General features: G+C 44.4%; 1 protein-coding gene across 1 annotated transcript in view; it reads right to left on the bottom strand.

Annotated features, from left to right (window-relative positions):
- Positions 1–24,706, bottom strand: part of LOC142201847 (uncharacterized) — a 174,408-nt gene that overhangs the window by 115,995 nt on the left and 33,707 nt on the right. Inside the window, 1 exon segment of the mRNA XM_075272271.1 lies at positions 18,250–19,080. Coding sequence (XP_075128372.1) covers positions 18,250–19,080 — 831 coding nt within the window.

The following is a 24,706-nucleotide window of genomic DNA, read 5'->3' as shown; positions in this document are numbered from 1 at the left end:
GGAACCCAGCCCGTCCTCTGCAGGACAGCTCATTACAAGGTATACCCACCAAAGATGACACCACTGACTATCAGTAGCTGGAATATCCAGGGGCTGAACGCCTCAGCCTTTGGATCCAAACCAAACGATCCAGAATTTATAGACAGACTAAAAAACATAGACATCCAAATCCTCCTAGAGACATGGACCCGGGCAGAAGATGAATCCCTAACACCCATGGGCTACAAGGAATTCTCTGTCCCTGCCCGGAAAAGCAAGACTACCAAACTAGGCCGCCACTCAGGAGGCATACTAATATGGTTCAAGGAGGAGCTCAAAGAACACGTGAAAGCCATCAAACGCGGTGAAAACCACATGTGGATAAAAATAAGCAACTCCATCCTCAGCGGCCAACACGACATCTATCTCTGTGCAGTATACATCCCCCCATCTGAGTCCACCTACCACAACCCAGACATCTATGAGGTCCTACAAAGGGAATCTGCACAGTTCCAGTCCCAAGGCAGAGTGCTGATCTGCGGCGACCTAAACGCCAGGACTGGAACAGAGATAGACTACCTGTCCTCTGATGGAAACCTGCACATCCCGGTAGGCGAGGTCCACCACCTGGAGTCTGCACAGAGAAGAAGAAATAGCTATGACATAGTCGTCAACAAGAGCGGGAGACAGCTGCTGAACCTGTGCCGGAGTCTGGGACTGTACATAATGAACGGGCGTACCAGAGGGGACACTCAGGGACACTTCACACTAAACTCCCATGTGGGCAACAGCGTGGTGGACTATGTCATCACAGACGCAGACCCAGCAGACATAGATGCTCTCATAGTCACCCCTGAGACACACCTGTCAGACCACAATCAGATCCTGCTGTACATGAGATCCACTGACAAGCCACTCACACAGCAGCCCCACCAGATTGGTCTCTACAACCTGCCACCATTCCTTAAATGGGCCAGTCACCGGGCCACCGAATACACCAATGCGGCTAACCGACCCGAAATCAAGGAACTGCTCACAAACTTCTATATGAGTTTCTACCAGCCAGACCAACAAGGGGTCACCCGAGCAGTGAAGGACTTCAGTAACATCCTGTACACCACGGCAGAACTAGCAGGCCTGAAACAGACAAAGCCCAAGAGACCGACTAACAAACAGTCTCACAAATGGTTTGACAGTGACTGCAAGGCTCTACGCCGTTCTCTAAGGGCAGTCTCCAACCAGAAACACAGAGACCCCAACAACAGAGAGACGAGGGAAGCCTACAACAATCTATGCAAGCAATACAAGGGCACCCTCAGAGAGAAGAAACAGAGGGACCTCTCCCACAAAATAGAGCAACTAGAGGACTCCCTCCAGGACAGCTCATTCTGGGAGACCTGGCACCACATGGGCACAAAGCCCAAGAAAAACTCTCTCCACATCCAAAATGGCAATATCTGGCTCAACTACTTCAGAGGTCTCTACAAAAACATCCCAGAAGAAGAACTAACTCCAGAACAGCAACAGATAATCACCAAACTGAGGGACATGGAGAAAGTCATCAAAGACTTCCAGAACCCTCTGGACTCACCAATCACCATAAAAGATATACAGGAAAGAATTGCCCTGCTGAAAGGCAAAAAGGCCAGTGGCCCTACCAGAGATGATCAAATACAGCCCTCCAGCAATACACGCGGCACTGGCAAAGCTATTCACCCTCGTGCTCAATGCTGGACACTTCCCCGAAGACTGGAACAAAGGGCTCATAACCCCCATCTACAAGAATGGGGACCATTATGACCCCAACAACTACAGAGGGATCTGCGTCAGCAGCACGCTGGGAAAACTGTTCAACAGCATCATCAATAACAGAATCCTCACCTTCCTCACACAACATAGGGTCCTCAGCAAGAGCCAAGCAGGGTTCATGCCAAACCACCGCACCATAGACCATATTTACACCCTGCACAGCCTCATCAAGACGCACGTCCACAACACCAGAAGAGGCAAGATATTCGCCTGCTTCGTAGACTTTAAGAAGGCGTTTGATTCAGTATGGCACCCAGGCCTACTCCTGAAACTCCTAGAGAGTGGAATAGGAGGAAGAACGTACGACGTCATCAAGAGCTCCTACACTGAAAACCAGTGCAGTGTGAAGGTGAATGGGAAAAGGACAGCATACTTCCAACAGGCCCGAGGGGTCAGACAAGGCTGTAGCCTGAGCCCAACGCTCTTCAACATCTATATCAATGAACTGGCTACAGCCCTGGAGGCCTCACCAACCCCAGGCCTCACCCTGAACAATCGAGAGGTGAAGTTCCTGCTGTATGCCGATGACCTCCTACTCCTGGCCCCCACTGAGAAAGACCTCCAAGAAAGCCTGTCAGTGCTGGAAAAATTCAGCACCACATGGGCCCTACCCATCAACCAGAAGAAGACCAAAGTCATGGTATTTCAGAAGAAGGGCCACAATAAAGCCTCCACCACCCCACAATTCACACTGAACGGCTCCACACTGGAGAAAACCAACAGCTACACCTACCTGGGGCTGGAGCTCAGCCAATCAGGAAGCTTCAAAGCAGCAATAGAAACCCTGAAAGCAAAAGCCTGCAGAACCTTCTACGCCATCAGAAGACAACTGTACCACCTCAAACCACCGGTGAGGGTCTGGATGAAGATATTTGACGCTGTCATCTCCCCGATCCTTCTCTATGGCAGTGAGGTTTGGGGCCCAGCCACCTACCCAGACCAGTCAAAGTGGGATTCCAGCCCAACAGAGAACTTCCACCTGGAGTTCTGCAAATACCTGCTCCATGTCCATCGCAACACCACCAACATGGCCTGCAGGGCAGAGCTAGGCAGACTCCCCCTATGGCTCACCATACAGAAGAGGGCGCTAGCTTTCCAGGCACACATCCAGGTGAGCAAGCCCGACTCCTACCACCACCAAGCATGGCTAAGCCACCTGAGCAAACCAGACATTCAACAACCAAACAGCAGCCAACCACCAAACCAAAAACTCCAACAGATGATAACCAAGGCCGAAATAAAGGCGACCACAGAGGCAAACAGAGAGCGGTACATTGAAGAATGGAGAAACGAAATAAATAACTCCAAGAAACTCACCAATGTGTACCAATCCCTACAAAGGGACTACACCATGGCCACCTACCTGGAGAGAATACGCCACCCCAAGCACAGACAGACCCTGAGCCGGTACAGACTGAGCGCCCACAACCTGGAGATAGAGACGGGGCGATACAGGCAGAGGTACAAGCCACGGGAGAACAGACTGTGCCAGCACTGTGACCAGGGGGCCCTAGAAGACCAGACCCACTTCCTGCTACACTGCACCAAATACTCAGCTGTGAGGGCCGTCTGCTACCAAAGACTCTCTGCCCACATCCCAGACGAGAAGCGGAAACTCTACATCCTACTGGGAGAAGAAGAGGCCACTGTGGAGATCGCTGCCCAATACGTGTCCAGCTGTCACCAAACGAGAGGAAGATGAGACTCCACGGACTGTTATATTTATCCCAAAACACCCGCCCCGCCCCACCCCCACCTCCCCATATAGCGTTCACCAACGAAGAGGAAGATGAGACTCCACGGACTGTTATACCCCAAACCAACCGCCCCGCCCCACCCCACCTCCCCATATAACGGTCACCAACGAAGAGGAAGATGAGACTCCATGGACTGTTATACCCCAAACCATCCACCCCCCCCCCACCACTCACCCACCCGAGTCCAACTCCCCCCCCCCCACACTTTACTAGCTTTGGCAATGCCAAATATCTATTCGGACGTGCCAATAAAGCTTTTTTGATTTGATTTGATTTACTGTATACACCACTATATATATACTATACTATATACACCACTATATATATACTATACTGTATAAACCGCTATATATACTATACTATATACACCACTATATATACTATACTGTATACACTACTATATATACTATACTGTATACACCACTATATACTATACTATATACAATACTATATATACTATACTGTATACACTACTATATATACTATACTGTATACACCACTATATATACTATACTGTATACACCACTATATATATACTATACTATATACACCACTATATATACTATACTGTATACACCACTATATATACTATACTGTATACACCACTATATATACTATACTGTATACACCACTATATATACTATACTATATACACCACTATATATACTATACTGTATACACCACTATATATATACTATACTATATACACCACTATATATACTATACTGTATACACCACTATATATACACTATACTATATACACCACTATATATACTATACTATATACAATACTATATATACTATACTGTATACACCACTATATATACTATGCTGTATACACCACTATATATACTATACTGTATACACCACTATATATACTATACTGTATACACCACTATATATACTATACTATATATACCGCTTTATATACTATACTATACTATATACACTATACTATATACACCGCTATATATACTATACTATATACAATACTATATATACTATACTGTATACACCACTATATATACTATACTGTATACACCACTATATATACTATACTGTATACACCACTATATATACTATACTGTATACACCACTATATACTATACTATATACACCGCTTTATATACTATACTATACTATATACACTATACTATATACACCGCTATATATACTATACTATATACAATACTATATATACTATACTGTATACACCACTATATATACTATACTGTATACACCACTATATATGCTATACTATATACACTGCTATATATACTATACTATATACACCGCTATATGTACTATACTGTATACACCACTATATATACACCACTATACAGGTTCTCTGCAGCCAGCAAATAGCTGTTTAACGTTATTCACCGCAAACCAATTTGGAAAGAATCAAATCATTTTTCCAAAACTTTGCTCATCTCCAATGATAGCGTATGCAAAAAGATTTCTAGGTTGTATATATTTCCCTTGGGGTCAGACATAAATGCCCTTTTGTAATGTGGCCCCCATGAAGCCACTCTCTTACATGTCCCTGACTATGTATAGCTACTTACTTTGGGAGCTGCATCAGGAAAGTCACCTCGCTCTTTCCGCTGTGTCTGCTAAACAGTCATGTGGTTTTCGGTCGGAGGATGTGGGTAACAGTGTGGATGGATTCGGAGTAGTACATCTTTCGCGAGTGAGATGTGTTGATCTGATAGCAGGAGTCTCATGTAAAACAGGTGTCTACATGGTGACAAATATGAAATCTTATTTTGCTATATATTTATGAGGTATATTAAGAGTTACTTTCCATTTGTTACAAATTGACTCTGTAAATAGTGAGGCCTCCAATTTATTTCACTGGGTCAGGGACCTTCATTTCTGAGCCTAGTTAGTCCTTCTCTACTCTCGGCTCAGGTCACTCTCGTGTCCAGTGTCCTGACTGCCTACAGTTCCAGCCAGAGTCATCTCTAGGGTCCTGAAGTTTTCCGCTGCTACAACCACTACCACGACCCCTGCCTCTGGATCTACCCTGATATCCCTGTCGATGACTGGGGCATGACCCATATTTTTTGCTGACAAGATTCTTGTTGTCTTTTTTTATCGCACCTGTTGTTTCCGGTGACTGAAATTACCTATAACCGTGTGTAATTCCTGCCCCAAATATCATTTGCCTTTAGACATCTGTATATCTCCATATACATATCTGCTATTTGCTGCTCAATATACCCTCCTGACCTCAGCTGACCATGGATGACCATTATTGTTAAATGAGCAAAATTCTCCCAACATTTTTTGGTCCTTCGAGACGGAATTCAACATCTCCAGAAACGATCCTCAACATTGGGCTGAAAACTTTGCACTAGAGATCAGGTAATTATACCTTGGCTATCAACCTAAAAGACCCCCGGCTGAATTGCCATAAAAAGGGGCCGGTCCAATAGGATCAGGATGGAGTGACAAATTCTGAATAGTCTGAGGAGAATTGGACATCCGCGCCATCTGAATTCAGGTGGGATAAAGTAAATAATATATGAGAATCTCTTAGGAACATGACTGTATAGTTGGGTTTAAAGTTAACACGGGGCGGTATCCCCGAGATCTTGGGGTAAGAGACTCATGAATGTATTTTTAGAGTCCATAGAGATAATACTGGGGAGGTATCCTCAGGGACTTGGGTGAGAGTCATAAGACTATGTTAATCCTGAGGCGGTATCTCCAGGGTCTTAGGTTAGAGCTCCAAAATAGCCCATAGCCTAGGTGAGTGGGCTACAGGAATGAGTATACTCCATGTTGACATGTAAAAGAATAAGTACTTAAGATGGTTGTTCCTGGCTATTGCTGATAAGTTTCTCCGCTCCTCCTCCAGACTCTGGGACCAAACAAATGAAATGTAAAATTTACTTTCATTTGAAAACACCTTTGACCACTGAGTAACAGTCCGGTTCTTTCTCTCCTTGGCCCAGGTAAGAGGCTTCTGGCGTTGTCTATCGGTCATGAGTGGCTAACACATGGAGGCAACACTTATAGCTCATGCCCTGGATACATCTGTGTGTAGTGACTCTTGAAGCACTGACTCCAGCAGCGTCCACTGCGGTTATCCCTTTTGCTTGTGCACCTTTTTCTACCACACCTTTTTCCATTAAAATGCTTTGATACAGCGCCGTGTGAACAGCCGCTTCTTTAGTAATGAATAGAAATGAGCGAACACTAAAATGTTTGAGGTTCGAAATCCGATTCGAACAGCCACTCACTGTTCGAGTGTTCGAACCCCATTATAGTCTATGGGGAACATATACTCGTTAAGGGGGAAACCCAAATCCGTGTCTGGAGGGTCACCAATTCCACTATGACACCCCAGGAAATGATGCCAACACCTCTGGATTGACACTGGGACAGCAGGGTAAGCATGTCTGGGGGCATCTAACACACCAAAGACCCTCTATTACCCCAACATCACAGCCTAACAACTACACATTTTACACACGCAATACCACCTCTCAGACAGTGGAAAAACACCTTGAAACATGTGTATTTGGCCCTCGGAGTGAGGAGAGCTTGTCAGCAGCAGTGAATTTGGCCCTTGTAGTGAGTTGAGGTTGGCACCAACATTGTTTTTGAAAATCAGGGTGGATTGAGCCTCTAACCAGCAGAGTTTGGGCAAATTCATGGTGGAGGGAGCCTCTAAACACCCCAGTTTGGGGAAATTCATGGTGGAAGGAGCCTCTAACCAGCACAGTTTGGGGAAATTAATGGTGGAAGGAGCCTCTAACCAGCCCAGTTTGGGGAAATTCATGGTGGAAGGATCCTCTAACCAGCCCAGTTTGGGGAAATCCATAGTGGAGGGAGCCTCTAACCAGCCCAGTTTGGGGAAATTCATGGTGGAGGGAGCCTCTAACCAGCCCAGTTTGGGGAAATTCATGGTGGAAGGAGCCTCTAACCAGCCCAGTTTGGGGAAATTAATGGTGGAAGGAGCCTCTAACCAGCCCAGTTTGGGGAAATTCATGGTGGAAGGAGCCTCTAACCAGCACAGTTTGGGAAAATTCATGGTGGAAAGAGCCTCTAACTAGCCCAGTTTGGGGAAATTCATGGTGGAAGGATCCTCTAACCAGCCCAGTTTGGGGAAATTCATGGTGGAAGGAGCCTCTAACCAGCCCAGTTTGGAGAAATTCATGGTGGAAGGAGCCTCTAACCAGCACAGTTTGGGGAAATTCATGGTGGAAGGAGCCTCTAACCATCCCAGTTTGGGGAAATTCATGGTGGAAGGAGCCTCTAACCAGCACCGTTGGGGGAAATTCATGGTGGAAGGAGCCTCTAACTAGTCCAGTTTGGGGAAATTCATGGTGGAAGGAGCCTCTAACTAGCAGAGTTGTTGGAAATCAGGGTGGAGGGAGCCTCTAACCAGAAGAGTTGTGTGAAATCAGGGTGGAGGGAGCCTCTAACCAGCAGAGTTGGAAATCAGGGTGGAGGGAGCCTCTAACCAGCAGAGTTGTGGGAAATCAGGGTGGAAGGAGCCTCTAACCAGCAGAGTTGTGGGAAATCAGGGTGGAGGGAACCTCTAACCAGCAGAGTTGTGGGAAATCAGGGTGGAGGGAGCCTCTAACCAGCAGAGTTGTTGGTAATCAGGGTGGAAGGAGCCTCTAACCAGCAGAGTTGTGGGAAATCAGGGTGGAGGGAGCCTCTAACCAGCCCAGTTTGGGGAAATTCATGGTGGAAGGAGCCTCTAACCAGCACAGTTTGAGGAAATTCATGGAGGAAGGAGCCTCTAACCAGCAGAGTTTGGGGAAATTCATGGTGGAGGGAGCCTCTAACCAGCCCAGTTTGGGGAAATTCATGGTGGAAGGAGCCTCTAACCAGCACAGTTTGGGGAAATTCATGGTGGAAGGAGCCTCTAACCAGCCCAGTTTGGGGAAATTCATGGTGGAAGGAGCCTCTAACCAGCACAGTTTTGGGAAATTCATGGTGGAGGGAGCCTCTAACCAGCACAGTTTTGTGAAATTCATGGTGGAGGGAGCCTCTAACCAGCACAATTTGGGGAAATTCATGGTGGAAGGAGCCTCTAACCAGCCCAGTTTGGGGAAATTCATGGTGGAAGGAGCCTCCAACCAGCCAAGTTTTGTGAAATTCATGGTGGAAGGAGCCTCTAACCAGCCAAGTTTTGTGAAATTCATGGTGGAGGGAGCCTCTAACCAGCACAGTTTTGTGAAATTCATGGTGGAGGGAGCCTCTAACCAGCACAGTTTGGGAAAATTCATGGTGGAAGGAGCCTCTAACCAGCTCAGTTTGGGGAAGTTCATGGTGGAAGGAGCCTCTAACCAGCCAAGTTTTGGGAAATTCATGGTGGAGGGAGCCTCTAACCAGCCCAGTTTGGGGAAATTCATGGTGGAAGGAGCCTCTAACCAGAAGAGTTGTGTGAAATCAGGGTGGAGGGAGCCTCTAACCAGCAGAGTTGTTGGAAATCAGGGTGGAGGGAGCCTCTAACCAGCAGAGTTGTGGGAAATCAGGGCGGAGAGAGCCTCTAACCAGCAGAGTTGTGGGAAATCAGGGTGGAGGGAGCCTCTAACCAGCAGAGTTGTGGGAAATCAGGGTGGAGGGAGCCTAGTAGTAGCAGAATTGTGCAACGCTTATGGTGGATGAGTATGAGGATGCGGAGGAATTGGAGAGGTTGAGCACAGACATGGAGTTTCATGTTGGGTGCTTTACACAGGTGGGCACGAAAATGAAGGCTCTATCCAGTGGTGGTTCATTTTTATCAAAGTGAGCCGGTCGGCACTCTCAGCTGACAGGCGGGTGCTCTTGTCAGTGATGATGCCACCGGCTGCACTGAACACCCTCTCAGATAGGACGCTGGCGGCAGGACAGGACAGCACCTCCAAGGCATATAGGGCAAGTTCAAGCCACAGGTCCAACTTCGACACCCAATATGTGTAGGGCGCAGAGGGGTCGGAGAGGACAGGGCTGTGGTCGGAAAGGTATTCCCGCAACATGCGCCTATACTTCTCACGCCTGGTGACACTAGGACCCTCAGTGGCGGTACTTTGGCGAGGGGGTGCCATCAAGGTGTCCCAGACCTTAGACAGTGTGCCCCTTGTTTGTGTGGACCGGTGAGCACTTGGTCACCTACTGGAGGAACTGCCCTCCCTGCCGCCAACGTCACATGCTGGAAACATCTCCATCATATTCTGCACCAATTGCTTGTGGCAAGCATTGATGCGATTGGCCCTCCCCTCTACCGGAATAAAAGAGATGTTGTTTTTATACCGGGGGTCAAGGATAGCAAAGATCCAGTACTGGTTGTCCTCCATGATTTTGACAATACGCTTGTCAGTTTTAAAGCACCCCAACATGAACTCAGCCATGTCTGCCACAGTGTTGGTTGGCATGACTCCTCTGGCCCCACCGGAAAGTTCAATCTCCATTTCCTCCTCATCCTCCCTTTCTACCCATCCGCGCTGCAACAATGGGACGATTCGAAGTTGCCCGGAAGCCTCCTGTATCACCATCACATCATCGGACAGCTCTTCCTCCTCCTCCTCTATTAAACGCGATGAAGCGGACAGATGTGTGGACCTACTCTCCAGCTGTGACGGATCGGATGCTATCCCTGACTCCTCTGTGTGATCTAAGTTATCCCTAATGTCAATCAGGGATTCTCTCAGAACACACAAGAGCGGGATTGTAAGGCTCACCATCGCATCCTCAGAGCTCACCCTCCTTGTGGACTCCTCAAACACCCGTAGGATGTTACAAAAGTCTCTCATCCATGGCCACTCATGGATGAGAAACTGAGGCAGCTGACTGTGGCACCCTAGGGTTTTGTAGCTGGTATTCCATCAAAGGTCTCTGCTGCTCAACCACTCTATTCAACATCTGAAACGTTGAGTTCCAGCGTGTGGGGACGTCGCACAAAAGCCGGTGTTGTGGCACATGCAGGCGTTGCTGGAGAGATTTTAAGCTAGCAGCGGCTACTGTCGACTTGCGAAAGTGGGCGCACACGCGCCGCTCCAGAGCTGCTACCAGGTTCCGGGCGTTATCACAAACGACCATGCCTGGGCCCAGGTGCAGCGGCTCAAACCATATTGCCGTCTCATCGAGGAGGGCATCCCTCACCTCGGAGGCAGTGTGCTGTCTGTCCCCCAAGCTGATCAGCTTCAGCACAGCCTGCTGATGTCTACCAATGCCAGTGCTGCAATGTTTCCAACTCGTAGTGTCAAGTCTGAGAACATGAATCAAGATTCTTATACTTTATATTGTAGAAATACTAATTATTCCTTAATAAGGTTACATAGTTCTGAGACAAAGGATCTTAAAACCAAGATGGAGCTTGTTTCCTGTTTGCCATGCCTCGTGGCAGAAGTCTTCAGGTTACAGCAAGGAGGTGTCTGGCTGGACATTGAAGTTTGGAGCCAATGGGAGATGGACAACACTCAGGAATGCCAAAAGGATGCATTAACCCCTCCTTTCTTTGTCTCTAAAGTGTGTGTACTTTTCAATAAAGAGCCAGTAGTGCTGAGCTGGGCTAAGGGGCTAGCATGGCTGGTGTGATATGGAACTCAGTGTCTGTGTCATTATTACAGTCCTATGAAAAAGTTTGGGCACCCCTATTAATCTTAATCATTTTTAGTTCTAAATATTTTGGTATTTGCAACAGCCATTTCAGTTTGATATATCTAATAACTGATGGACACAGTAATATTTCAGGATTGAAATGAGGTTTATTGTACTAACAGAAAATGTGCAATATGCATTAAACCAAAATTTGACCGGTGCAAAAGTATGGGCACCTCAACAGAAAAGTGACATTAATATTTAGTACATCCTCCTTTTGCAAAGATAACAGCCTCTAGTCGCTTCCTGTAGCTTTTAATCAGTTCCTGGATCCTGGATAAAGGTATTTTGGACAAACAATTCAAGTTCAGTTAAGTTAGATGGTCGCCGAGCATGGACAGCCCGCTTCAAATCATCCCACAGATGTTCAATGATATTCAGGTCTGGGGACTGGGATGGCCATTCCAGAACATTGTAATTGTTCCTCTGCATGAATGCCTGAGTCGATTTGGAGCAGTGTTTTGGATCATTGTCTTGCTGAAATATCCATCCCCGGCGTAACTTCAACTTCGTCACTGATTCTTGAACATTATTCTCAAGAATCTGCTGATACTGAGTGGAATCCATGCGACTCTCAACTTTAACAAGATTCCCGGTGCCGGCATTGGCCACACAGCCCCAAAGCATGATGGAACCTCCACAAAATTTTACAGTGGGTAGCAAGTGTTTTTCTTGGAATGCTGTTTCTTTTTGGACGCCATGCATAACGCCTTTTTTTTATAACCAAACAACTCAATCTTTGTTTCCAAAATGAAGTTGGCTTCTCCAAATCTGCTTTTTCATACCTCAGGCAACTCTATTTGTGGCGTACGTGCAGAAACGGCTTCTTTCTCATCACTCTCCCATACAGCTTCTATTTGTGCAAAGTGCGCTGTATTGTTACCGATGTACAGTGACACCATCTGCAGCAAGATGATGCTGCAGCTCTTTGGAGGTGGTCTGTGGATTGTCCTGGACTGTTCTCACCATTCTTCTTCTCTGCCTTTCTGATATTTTTCTTGGCCTGCCACTTCTGGGCTTAACAAGAACTGTCCCTGTGGTCTTCCATTTCCTTACTATGTTCCTCACAGTGGAAACTGACAGGTTAAATCTCTGAGACAACGTTTTGTATCCTTCCCCTGAACAACTATGTTGAACAATCTTTGTTTTCAGATCATTTGAGAGCGGGCTGTCCATGTTCGGCGACCATCAAACTTAACTGAACTTGAATTGTTTTGTAGAAAGAAATGGTCCAAAATACCTTTATCCAGGATCCAGGAACTGATTAAAAGCTACAGGAAGCGACTAGAGGCTGTTATCTTTGCAAAAGGAGGATCTACTAAATATTAATGTCACTTTTCTGTTGAGGTGCCCATACTTTTGCACCGGTCAAATTTTGGTTTAATGCATATTGCACATTTTCTGTTAGTACAATAAACCTCATTTCAATCCTGAAATATTACTGTGTCCATCAGTTATCAGATATATCAAACTGAAATGGCTGCTGCAAACACCAAAATATTTAGAACTAAAAATGATTAAGATTAATAGGGGTGCCCAAACTTTTTCATAGGACTGTAGTAGTTTAAACATGCTCATTAATTTGGACTGAGTGATTGAGCCATAATATAGTCAATTTTGACCACAACAGTAGCTGGGGTCAATCTAACAGCGGAGGAGGAGGCGGTGGAGGAGGAGGAGGAGGGTGTTCTTCCCGTGTCCCTGCCAGGAATGTTAGGCGGGGAGACAAGGTACACCGGGCCAGTTTGGGAAGCAGTCCCAGCCTCAACTACATTCACCCAGTGTGCCGTCAGTGAAATGTAGCGTCCCTGTCCGCATGCACTTGTCCACACGTCGGTGGTCAAGTGGACCTTTGTGCAAAGCGCTTCAATGTCTGAGAGATGGTGGGTTTTTGTAAAGAAGCGCCTGATGGTGCCTTTGATGGTGCAGGAGAAGGAGATAAGACACGAACAGGGGAGGATGAGGGAGAAGTCAACAAAGTGGCGGAGGCAGATGAAGTGGTGTCCTGGCTCGTCCTCTGGAGTGCATCGCCAGCACTGTGAGCAGTGGCAGAGGCAGTGGCGTGAACGGCGGGCGACGTTTGTCCTGCCGTTGCTGCCTGCCACTGATTCCAGTGCTTGGATTCCAAATGACGGTGCATTGAAGTGGTGGACAGGTTGCTCTTCTCAGAGCCCCTACTCAATTTCGAGAGGCAAATTGTGCAGACAACACTATATCTGTCCTCGGCGCATTCCTTGAAAAAACTCCACACCTTCGAGAAACGTGCCCTCGAGGTGGTAGTTTTTCGGGGCTGGGTACAAACTGGAACATCTTGGGAGATTCCGGGTGTGGCCTGGCTTCGCCTAAGCTGCTGACCTCTGCCTCTAGCTACCCTTTTTGGTGCTGCACCTGCCTCAACATCCACACTACTTTCCCCGCTTGACATTCCCCCTGCCCAGGTCGGGTCAGTGTCCTCCACCTCCTCTTCCAACTCCTGTCTCATCTCCTCCTCCTGCACAATGTGCATGTCAACTGGCTGCCCTGACGGCAACTGCGTCTCATCGTCGTCGATGAGGGTGGGTTGCTGGTCATCCACCACCAAATCGAACGGAGATGGAGGAGACTCCAGTGTAGCAAGAATTGAGGGTGTAAGTAACCCCAATATATTCTTTGAATTCCCAGTCAGACCCTGGCACTATATGGCAGTAGCAAGAATTGAGGGTATATGTAGCCCCAATATATTCTTTGAATTCCCAGTCAGACCCTGGCACTATATGGCAGTAGCAAGAATTGAGGGTATTTGTAACCCCAATATATTCTTTGAATTCCCAGTCAGACCCTGGCACTATATGGCAGTAGCAAGAATTGAGGGTATATGTAACGCCAATATATTCTTTGAATTCCCAGTCAGACCCTGGCACTATATACCAGTAGCAAGAATTGAGGGTATATGTAACGCCAATATATTCTTTGAATTCCCAGTCAGACCCTGGCACTATATACCAGTAGCAAGAATTGAGGGTATATGTAACGCCAATATATTCTTTGAATTCCCAGTCAGACCCTGGCACTATATACCAGTAGCAAGAATTGAGGGTATATGTAACGCCAATATATTCTTTGAATTGCCAGTCAGACCCTGGCACTATATACCAGTAGCAAGAATTGAGGGTATATGTAACGCCAATATATTCTTTGAATTGCCAGTCAGACCCTGGCACTATATACCAGTAGCAAGAATTGAGGGTATATGTAACGCCAATATATTCTTTGAATTCCCAGTCAGACCCTGGCACTATATGGCAGTAGCAAGAATTGAGAGTGTATGTAGCCCCAATTCTATTGTTAGGGGACTTACAGTGTATTCAAGTTAGTTTCTGGGGTGGAGGTGGGGGGGCACACCGTTGGAACGTGGATCGGGGGTATATGGGGTATACGGGAATACACTTTCAGTGTATTTCATTCAGGATCCTGGGAAAGCTGGGTTGCGGCGATTGAGCCCGTCAGTGCCACGTTACACTGACAAGCTTCTCCCTGGAATTTAGCTCTTAAAAGAGCTGTTGGTTGTCTTCTCCTTCCTATCCTATTCTATCCCTGCCTACCAGAATCTAAGCCCTAGCGTCACAATAGCGCACATACGTTTTTCCTAGGACCCCGCCAAAAGCCAAACTCACATCACTATCTCTGCAATCTCACACCCTGTAAAGCATAGCAAACCACCAAACTTCCTATTGCCCTCTAGAGCCTAGCCCCTACCTCCACACAATCACATTTACCTCCACACAATCACATTTACACCTTTACACCTCACCTTAACCATAGAAGCCTACTTCTTCCATGCTCCAGAGCAGCCATGTTTACCGACCCTCCACCCCTTGCACGCTCCGCGACACCGCCCACCCAGCCACTCCACTGTGTTGCCAGGAGCATGCGCATGTTAGCCACCGACACAACGTGTTCCTGCACGCCACCATTTTGCGCCTACAACGGAGCCGGCAGCACCCGACATACTGTCTCCAGCCAGCTACACTCCACGACGGCACTGCCACCCTGCTGTTTCGTCTTCACCATCCATCCACCTTCCCAAGCTCTACACGCCACACTGGTAAGTTCGGCTCCACAGCCGCAATCACTCCTCCTCTACACCTTTTCCACACACCATACACACCTTAGGGCCCCTAACACATCACTTACCCCCCCCCCCACCAAAACACGACACATTCACTAAAAACTGCCGTAAGCCCTTGCCGACATAAGCCGTACTACTACGGCACATGCCGCCTGCCCACTTACACCAAGCGCCGCCTATACACGCGTACTTAACCCTTTGCCGACATACGCCGTTGTACTACAGCGCATGCCGGCAGCTTCATTCACTATGCCACTCTCCGGCTCCAGCCTCCGGCCGCAGCAATCGTGGACATAACCCTTTCGGCGCCGTCATGTCCCCGATTGCTGCCCACAGCAATATTACCCAACCTCTGTGCCTCCGGCTCCAGCCTCAGCCTCTGGCCGCAGCAATCCTGGACATAAGCCTTTCGGCGCCGTCATGTCCTCAATTGCTGCCCACAGCAATAGTACCCAGCCTCTGTCTGTCCTGCCGCTTACTTAACCCTTTGCCGGCATGCGCCGTTCTACTACGGCGCATGCCGACAGCTTCGTGATAGCGGCCGACCCTTTCGGTGCCATCATGTCCCTGCCTAGGCTGGCCGCAGCAATCCTGGACATGACCCTTTCGGCACCGTCATGTCCAGGATTGCTGCGGCCAGCCTAGGCAGGGACATGATGGCACCGAAAGGGTCGGCCGCTATCGCGAAGCTGTCTGCATGTGCTGTAGTAGAACGGCGCATGCCGGCAAAGGGTTAAGTAAGCGGCAGGACAGACAGAGGCTGGGTACTATTGCTGCCCACCCTAATCGTACACACTAACCACTCCTAACACTTACCTTTACGGCGCCTCCAGTCTGTCCCCCGCTGCGCAGCCCTCTCTTCCACTTCGTGGAGGACATCTACACTGTGCGCCCCTGCCGGCGTCTGGTTGCTATAGCAGCCGGCAGGTCTCACAGGCCTCCCTGTCAGCTCACTGTACTGCCTCTGCTGTACACTACGCCACCTAGCTTGCAATACCACTGCTGCTGTAATGTACTGCAATTACTATTGCAATGCAGTGCATTACTCATCATACTCCCTGCTAACCCTCGGGGAACCACCAAAACAGTCCAACAAAAAAAAAAAAAAAAAAAAAAAAAACACAGTAAAACAGTACGCACGGTTCTCCTAAACACTCTGACGCGCCCTTTTTTCACCCCACATTTTATGGGAAAATAAAGGTGCATGTCACCCTCCCACTGTGGCCTTCACTATAGCCCCCCCCATCCGCTGTAATACAAAGGTACATGGCGTACAGGGTTAGATGGCGGCACAAGTGCCGGGGTCTGCCACATGGTTAGGAAGACAGCAGCGGCAGGAGTTATGCTGTTAGCACCCAAAAATGATTCCGTAAATAAAATCAACCAAAAGATATTACAACAGTTACTCGGTCAATCCACAATATACAAATCAATTGACACAGTATTAACCTCTGAAGAGACTACAAGTTACCCTGTGGAATTCCTCAACTCCATAGAATTACCCGGCGTCCCTTCACATAAACTAGAACTAAAGATTGGCGTTCCAGTTCTACTCATGCGTAATCTGGATGCCCCCGATTGTGTAATGGCGCGAGGCTACGTGTCACACAACTAGGAACAAATATCATTGCAGCCACTATTCTTAAAGGAGCAGCTACAGGTGACAGTGTGTTAACCCCGCGCATCCCAATTATACCAAATCATTTCCCATTACAATTCACACGACTACAATTTCCCCTGAAATTGGCTTTTGCAATGACCATTAATAAATCCCAAGGACAAACGCTAAAAGTAGCAGGAATACATTTGGCCACACCAGGCTCCTCACATGGACAACTGTATGTGGCTGCTCAAGAGTATCCTGTGCCCAAAACTTACATGTACTGGCGGAAAATAACAAATCATACAATGTCGTATATCCAAGTATATTCACTTGTAATACCTCTGTCCCAAAGACACTATGTACAGTTTTTATCACAAATAAAACCTTATCATAAATTAAACCTTACAAAACCTATCACCGCAGACGAAGTCGCGGGTACCAGCTAGTTTGTAATAATTCTTGCAAAACAATATTTGTGTGATCAAAATGCTCACTATACCCCTCAAAGATACCTGAAGGGGGCGAGTTTTACAAATTGGGTCATTTAATGGGAGGTTCTGTCATTATGCCACCTACTCCTGTTTGCAAACATAGCTTGGTACAGGATAAAATCACATACTCCAAATTTCTAAGTTTGCTTGTAAACTTGTAAATTGTCTAAATTACTCAAATATGCTAAAATTATTTCAAATATGCTTGAAACACAAAAGGAACATTTGGAAATATATAACGACTAACGTTTTTGACTTGTACTATTGTGTATATGTGAGATATCGCAGCTGAAAATTGAAAAAGTTAAAAATTCAAACTTTTCAGCATTTGCGAGTTTTTTTAATAAATTTATGCAAGTTATATGATTTTTATTAAGTGGTTAAAATGTAAATAAAACCATATAAATTTGGTATCCCCGGAATCGCACCGAAACATAGAATACAGGTAACATGTCATTGTGGCTGCACAGTGAACACTGTAAAAATGAAGCCCATAAGAAAGTTGCACAAATATACTTTTTCTTCAAATCCCCCCATTCTGAATTTTTTTCCCAGCCTCCCAGTGCATTGTACAGAATAAATAAAGGTACCATCAAGAAGAAAACTTTGTCCCGCAAACATTAAGACCTCATATGGCTCTGGGAGTCGAAGAATAAAAAGGTTATGGGGTTTGGAAGGCGGGGAGTCAAAACGAAAAACAAAAATCAAAAAATGCCGTTGACAGGAAGGGGTTAAATAAATAATTTAACTTTAAAAAAAACTATAAATGTAAGTTCCTTGTTAATACATAGACGGGTCAATGAATTCAGATTGTAAATCCACTTACAATCCCCCTTTCTCCTGTGTGAATTCTCTGATGGTTAACAAGAACTGATCTCTGAGCAAAACATTTCCCACATTCTGGGCATGAATACGGCTTCTCTCCAGTGTGAATCTTTTGATGATCAACAAGATAGAATTTGTAAGCAAAACATTTACCACATTCTGGGCATGAATATGGCTTCTCTCCTGTGTGAATTCTTTGATGTTTAATAAAACTTGATTTATGAGCAAAGCATTTCCCACATTCTGAGCATGAAAATGGCTTCTCTCCTGTGTGAATCTTTTGATGATCAACAAGACGTAATTTCTGAGCAAAACATTTCCCACATTCTGGGCATGAATATGGTTTCTCTCCTGTGTGAGTTCTTTGATGTTTAATAAAACTTGATTTATAAGCAAAACATTTCCCACATTCTGAGCATGAAAATGGCTTCTCTCCTGTGTGAATCTTTTGATGTCCAACTAAATTTGATTTCTGAGCAAAACATTTCCCACATTCTGAACATGAATAAGGCTTCTCTTCTGTGTGAATTCTCTGATGTCTAACAAGACTTGATTTCACAGTAAAACATTTCCCACATTCTGGACATGAATAAGGCTTCTCTTCTGTGTGACTTCTCTGATGTCTAACAAGATGTGATTTAAAAGCAAAGCGTATCCCACATTCTGGGCATGAATATGGCTTCTTTTCTCCTGTGTGAGTTCTCTGTTGTATAACACCCTTTCTGCTTTTTTTATTTTGCTTAACAGACTGTGATAAATTAGAAGAAAGATCTTTCTCCTGAAGGGCTGAGGGTATATCTGGGGTAGTGACATGTTCTTCATATGGATCTTGTGTGATCCCATTATCCTCTGCTTTATAATCTGTAGATATCAGATGTCCCTCTGAGCTCCTGGTACAGTCATCTGAGAAGAAGAAAACTGATATTACTATTATTGAATAACATAACCTTATAAGTATATTCCCCACTAAGCTGCCGCTGCCTGAGACGTTTCAGACCATGTGAAGAAGTGAAGTCAGTGGCACAGGCAGCAAACGACGGCAGCGCGGCCTACTTCATTAGTATTCACTGTACTGAGACGGAGGTCAGTGATAGTGACTAGTAATGAAGCGGGGCTGAGACGCCACCACTGCTCTAGGTCACTGTAGAGGTGAACACAATCCATGGCTGCTTAAATATGGCCACTTATGTGGAATAATACTGTAGGATGCCATAAATCTTACTGTTTTACACCCCATACACACAATAGAATCCAAACCACATCTGCTGAATTTCCCAGCCTGAACTCACCGCGGATCTGCTGTCCCATACAGTATGTAGTAGGGTCTGTGGAGTCACAAGGAAGCAGGGACTCCTAGCGTCATAGATCACTAAGATACGGGGAGTCCTGGTGTGTGGACAGAGTTCAGGCTGGGAAATGTGACTGATGTACAGACCAGATCTTCTAGTCCGGATTCCATAGTGTGATTGGGGTCTAAGGTGAGGTTTACACAGTGACATTTGTAGAAGCTGCTTCAGGAATTCAGAAGAAGAATTTTTCCGCTTTACCAAATCAGCCCCCGAATCTCCATCAGATTCCTTACTGGCCAGGCGGGATTTTCCACCTCCCATTTATTTCCATAGAGCTCTGAGGTGGAATCTGTCTGAAGATCGAGCAGGAGGATTATTTTTCCGCTACCTGAAATAATCTGCTATATAATTCTGGTAAATTCTTTCCCTTCACGAGGACTGACAGCCGGTGAGGAAGAAATTTGCCTCCTTCACATCGATGTCAAGTCCATATTCCTGCTGTCCGTTCTATTCTATACTACATTTATTACCCCCTATAGCGGTATCACATTTATATTCAGGTATTATTAGTATTTTACCTGAATTGGGGAACAACAAATAGTCTAAACAATGTCTGAATAGAATCAGTGACCCTTCTGTGCTTTATATAGTGGTGACTCCTCACCTGGGCGGGTCCCTGTAGGAATGTCCTCCTCACACTCCTCATCACCACTCACATAGGGCTCTTCCTTTATTCTCATAGATATAGCATTAATGTCGCTCACATCTTTATCCTGATGGAAAATCTGGGAAACAAATAATGTAAAAGTCACCGGAGAAATGGGGAAGTCACAGAGAATGTTCTAGATCATTAATCCGCATGAATGATGTCCTGACTAGAGATAAGCAAGTAGTGAAATATTCGAAAATTCCATTAAATATCAAATCTCATTATAGTCTATGGGAAAAATATGCTCATTTCAGGGAAGTCAAAATTCGACCAATTGGAGTCACCAAGTCCACAAAGACACCTCAGGAAATGATGCCAACACCTCTGGAATGCAACTGGGACAGCAGGGGAAGCATGTTTGGGTGCATCTAACATGCCCAAGTCCCAGTATTGCCCCACTATCACAGCCTATCAACTAGACACTCCAAACTTAATATAACCTCTATGGAAAGTGGAAAATATTTGGAAACCTTCTTTCTTCTACATTAGTATGGATAGAAAGACAAATTTTAAGCTAAAGAAACATTAGCATGCCCACCTTTAAATCACGTTATAAATATATAGAGAAAAAGTGGTGAGGCTCACCTATGTGCAGACAGTCTCCAAATAGGCTTTGAATATCCACAATCGTTCGGGGTGCACGGCAAATCACTCTATTCCAAGAGCGTGTAATCTTGATCCAAGTGAAAAACAGATGTCCGGCAGCTCTCCGTTTAAAATATAACTTTTATTGTATTAACATCATAAAATGACCAAAAAATTGATGTAACGAAAAAAATAAGTAAAGAGAAAACCCCTAAAAAACGCAGATGCGTTTCGGAACGTCTAGTTCCTTCCTCAGAGCGTAACTAAATCGCTAAGGCCTAAGTTGATATAGTCTCCCAACAGGGTGGGAGCTTCCGGCCAATCTTATTAATCCAAATCACCTGGAGTTCGTAGTATAAGATTATATGTCTGGATACACACTATAAACATTTATCTCAATCCAAAGAAGTACTTCCCACAATTCACAATCTACAATGATCAGCACATACAAAAGAGGAAAAGCACAATCTAAAAAGCCATATCACATAAGCATCAACCTGGACTCATAATCCCATTTTATCTTAAAAAATGATTATACTGATGTTCCAACCTTGTTTCCTTAGATTGTACCTATTTCGGGTCTATTCACATTAAATGCGTCTTTTCGATTTACCCGCAGCATAAATCCCTTAGATGGCAAACAATATACTAGATGATTTATATAGTCCTCTATGAACGATCTTTTACTTACTATTAATCCATCACAGCTCTCCGACAATACTTATAAGATAACCTCTATACGGACTATATTCCATAACGGTGTATGCCTCCGATGTTTCTGGTCACGTGGTCGGAAACAGCCAATGATAACATAAGCCTTCCGGCTTTACATGAATGGAGTCACGTGCTTCAGCATAGCCAATTACAGCTTTGGAACACCCTTTCTATTTCTTATACTACTCGATATTCTCAGAGCCACCTACGTGCGTTAGGGGAAGGACTCGTAATCAGCATCTCCTCAAGTTTCACCCTTATGTTGCCAATCACTTATATTATATTTACAATCGCAAGTCAGAACCCATCTTTCCAGATGTTACATTGTACCTACTCTACATAAAAAAGATACCTTTATGCTAAAGAATCACACATGATAGATCTAGGTAAATGGCAATGTCGATACGTAAACTTTTACTTCATATACAAATATTACCGACATCTGTGGCCTAAAATACAAATATCATACTTCATTGATTCATAGATATTTAACCTAGTATTATTATATTACGGAAAATTTATATTTAATAGATATAACTCAGATCAGTTTTAATATTCATACCTATGGGGGTTCTGCAATTGAATTGCAGGATCCAAAATGCCTCCCTTTGAAACAACAATTTTTGCCAATTGCCCCCTCTTATTGGTTTTTCCACTTTTTCTACCGCATAAAACTCCATAGTAGATAAATCAGACTTATGTACCGCTGAAAAATGTCTCGATATTCCTGACATGTGTTCAGTTGGAAATTTATTGCTATCACTGATATGTTCAGCAATGCGGATTTTCAGCGGTCTTGTAGTACACCCTATGTAGTCCATCCTACACATTATGCATTTGATGTTGTACACCACATGGTGTGTATTACAATTCATCAAGGATTTTAATTGTACTATGGTATTAGATTGGTAGCTAGAGATTGTTGTCAGTCTTTTAGTATATTTACATACACTGCATCTTTCCGTACCACATTTTGCAAATCCTAAAACTTTATTATTTGTTGCTGGTACTGTAGAAAACATACCTGGGGAAAGTATATCCCCTAACGATCTACCTTTTTTTGGGACACATTGTAACCCATTACTCAAGAGTTTTTTCGTAGTTGTGTCTGTTTCTAGAATCGCTAAGTTTTTTTTTAATAATTCTAGTAATTTCTGCATATTGGGGACTATATGCTGTAGTAAATACTAGTTTTTCTTGTTTGTGTGTTAAATTCTTGCTTGAAGTTAACAAAGATTCTCTAGATCTATCCTCAGTTATTTTTTTGGCTCTATTGAGTGTCCAAGAAGGGTACTTTCTTTCTTTTAATCTCTGCAAAGTTCTAGCTGCATACTACAACCTCTTGTGCATCGTACCCCTGCATATATTAAAGACAGCAAGAAAGTGTTGGCTATGTTTAATAATTTTGAATGGAAACAAAATTTTTCATGGATCACATGTGATGTGAGAGCTCTATATTCATGCATTCCACATGGGGCTGCAATTGATGCACTAGCACATCATTTATACACATACAGTGATTACACGGAGGAAACTTGTGAGTTTATTTTGTCAATCACAATTTTTTTATTACAGCACAATTATTTTTTGTTTAACAATCAATATTATTTACAGATTTGTGGGGCACCAATGGGTGCCCCATTCTCACCTTCCCTGGCCAATTTATTTATGGCCTTCTGGGAAGAACATACAATTTACACTAGTCACAATCCTTATGTTAATTTGATAGGCTGGTATGGACGCTACATCGACAATATTTTGATCGTCTGGTCGGGAGATGTGGCGTCCATACCAGCCTTCATTTCCTATTTAAATTGCAATCAATTTGCGTTGCAGTTCACGCACACTTTTAATTTGCACTCTATTAATTTTTTAGACATCACACTTTCTGGAAATTCGGATACCAATAAAGTAACTACATCTCTGTATAGAAAGCCTACAATGGGTAATACGATGCTCAGAGCGGATAGTTGCCATCCAGCACACATCTTTAAAGCAGTCCCTACGGGTGAACTAATACGCACGAAAAGGGCATGTTCATCAGAGAGGGACTATCACTATCATGCAGCTAGAACTTTGCAGAGATTAAAAGAAAGAAAGTACCCTTCTTGGACACTCAATAGAGCCAAAAAAATAACTGAGGATAGATCTAGAGAATCTTTGTTAACTTCAAGCAAGAATTTAACACACAAACAAGAAAAACTAGTATTTACTACAGCATATAGTCCCCAATATGCAGAAATTACTAGAATTATTAAAAAAAAACTTAGCGATTCTAGAAACAGACACAACTACGAAAAAACTCTTGAGTAATGGGTTACAATGTGTCCCAAAAAAAGGTAGATCGTTAGGGGATATACTTTCCCCAGGTATGTTTTCTACAGTACCAGCAACAAATAATAAAGTTTTAGGATTTGCAAAATGTGGTACGGAAAGATGCAGTGTATGTAAATATACTAAAAGACTGACAACAATCTCTAGCTACCAATCTAATACCATAGTACAATTAAAATCCTTGATGAATTGTAATACACACCATGTGGTGTACAACATCAAATGCATAATGTGTAGGATGGACTACATAGGGTGTACTACAAGACCGCTGAAAATCCGCATTGCTGAACATATCAGTGATAGCAATAAATTTCCAACTGAACACATGTCAGGAATATCGAGACATTTTTCAGCGGTACATAAGTCTGATTTATCTACTATGGAGTTTTATGCGGTAGAAAAAGTGGAAAAACCAATAAGAGGGGGCAATTGGCAAAAATTGTTGTTTCAAAGGGAGGCATTTTGGATCCTGCAATTCAATTGCAGAACCCCCATAGGTATGAATATTAAAACTGATCTGAGTTATATCTATTAAATATAAATTTTCCGTAATATAATAATACTAGGTTAAATATCTATGAATCAATGAAGTATGATATTTGTATTTTAGGCCACAGATGTCGGTAATATTTGTATATGAAGTAAAAGTTTACGTATCGACATTGCCATTTACCTAGATCTATCATGTGTGATTCTTTAGCATAAAGGTATCTTTTTTATGTAGAGTAGGTACAATGTAACATCTGGAAAGATGGGTTCTGACTTGCGATTGTAAATATAATATAAGTGATTGGCAACATAAGGGTGAAACTTGAGGAGATGCTGATTACGAGTCCTTCCCCTAACGCACGTAGGTGGCTCTGAGAATATCGAGTAGTATAAGAAATAGAAAGGGTGT

This window comes from Leptodactylus fuscus, chromosome 1 (genome assembly GCF_031893055.1).
Source record: "Leptodactylus fuscus isolate aLepFus1 chromosome 1, aLepFus1.hap2, whole genome shotgun sequence".
NCBI classification, from domain to species: domain Eukaryota; kingdom Metazoa; phylum Chordata; class Amphibia; order Anura; family Leptodactylidae; genus Leptodactylus; species Leptodactylus fuscus.
This window is presented reverse-complemented; position numbering and strand designations above follow the sequence as displayed.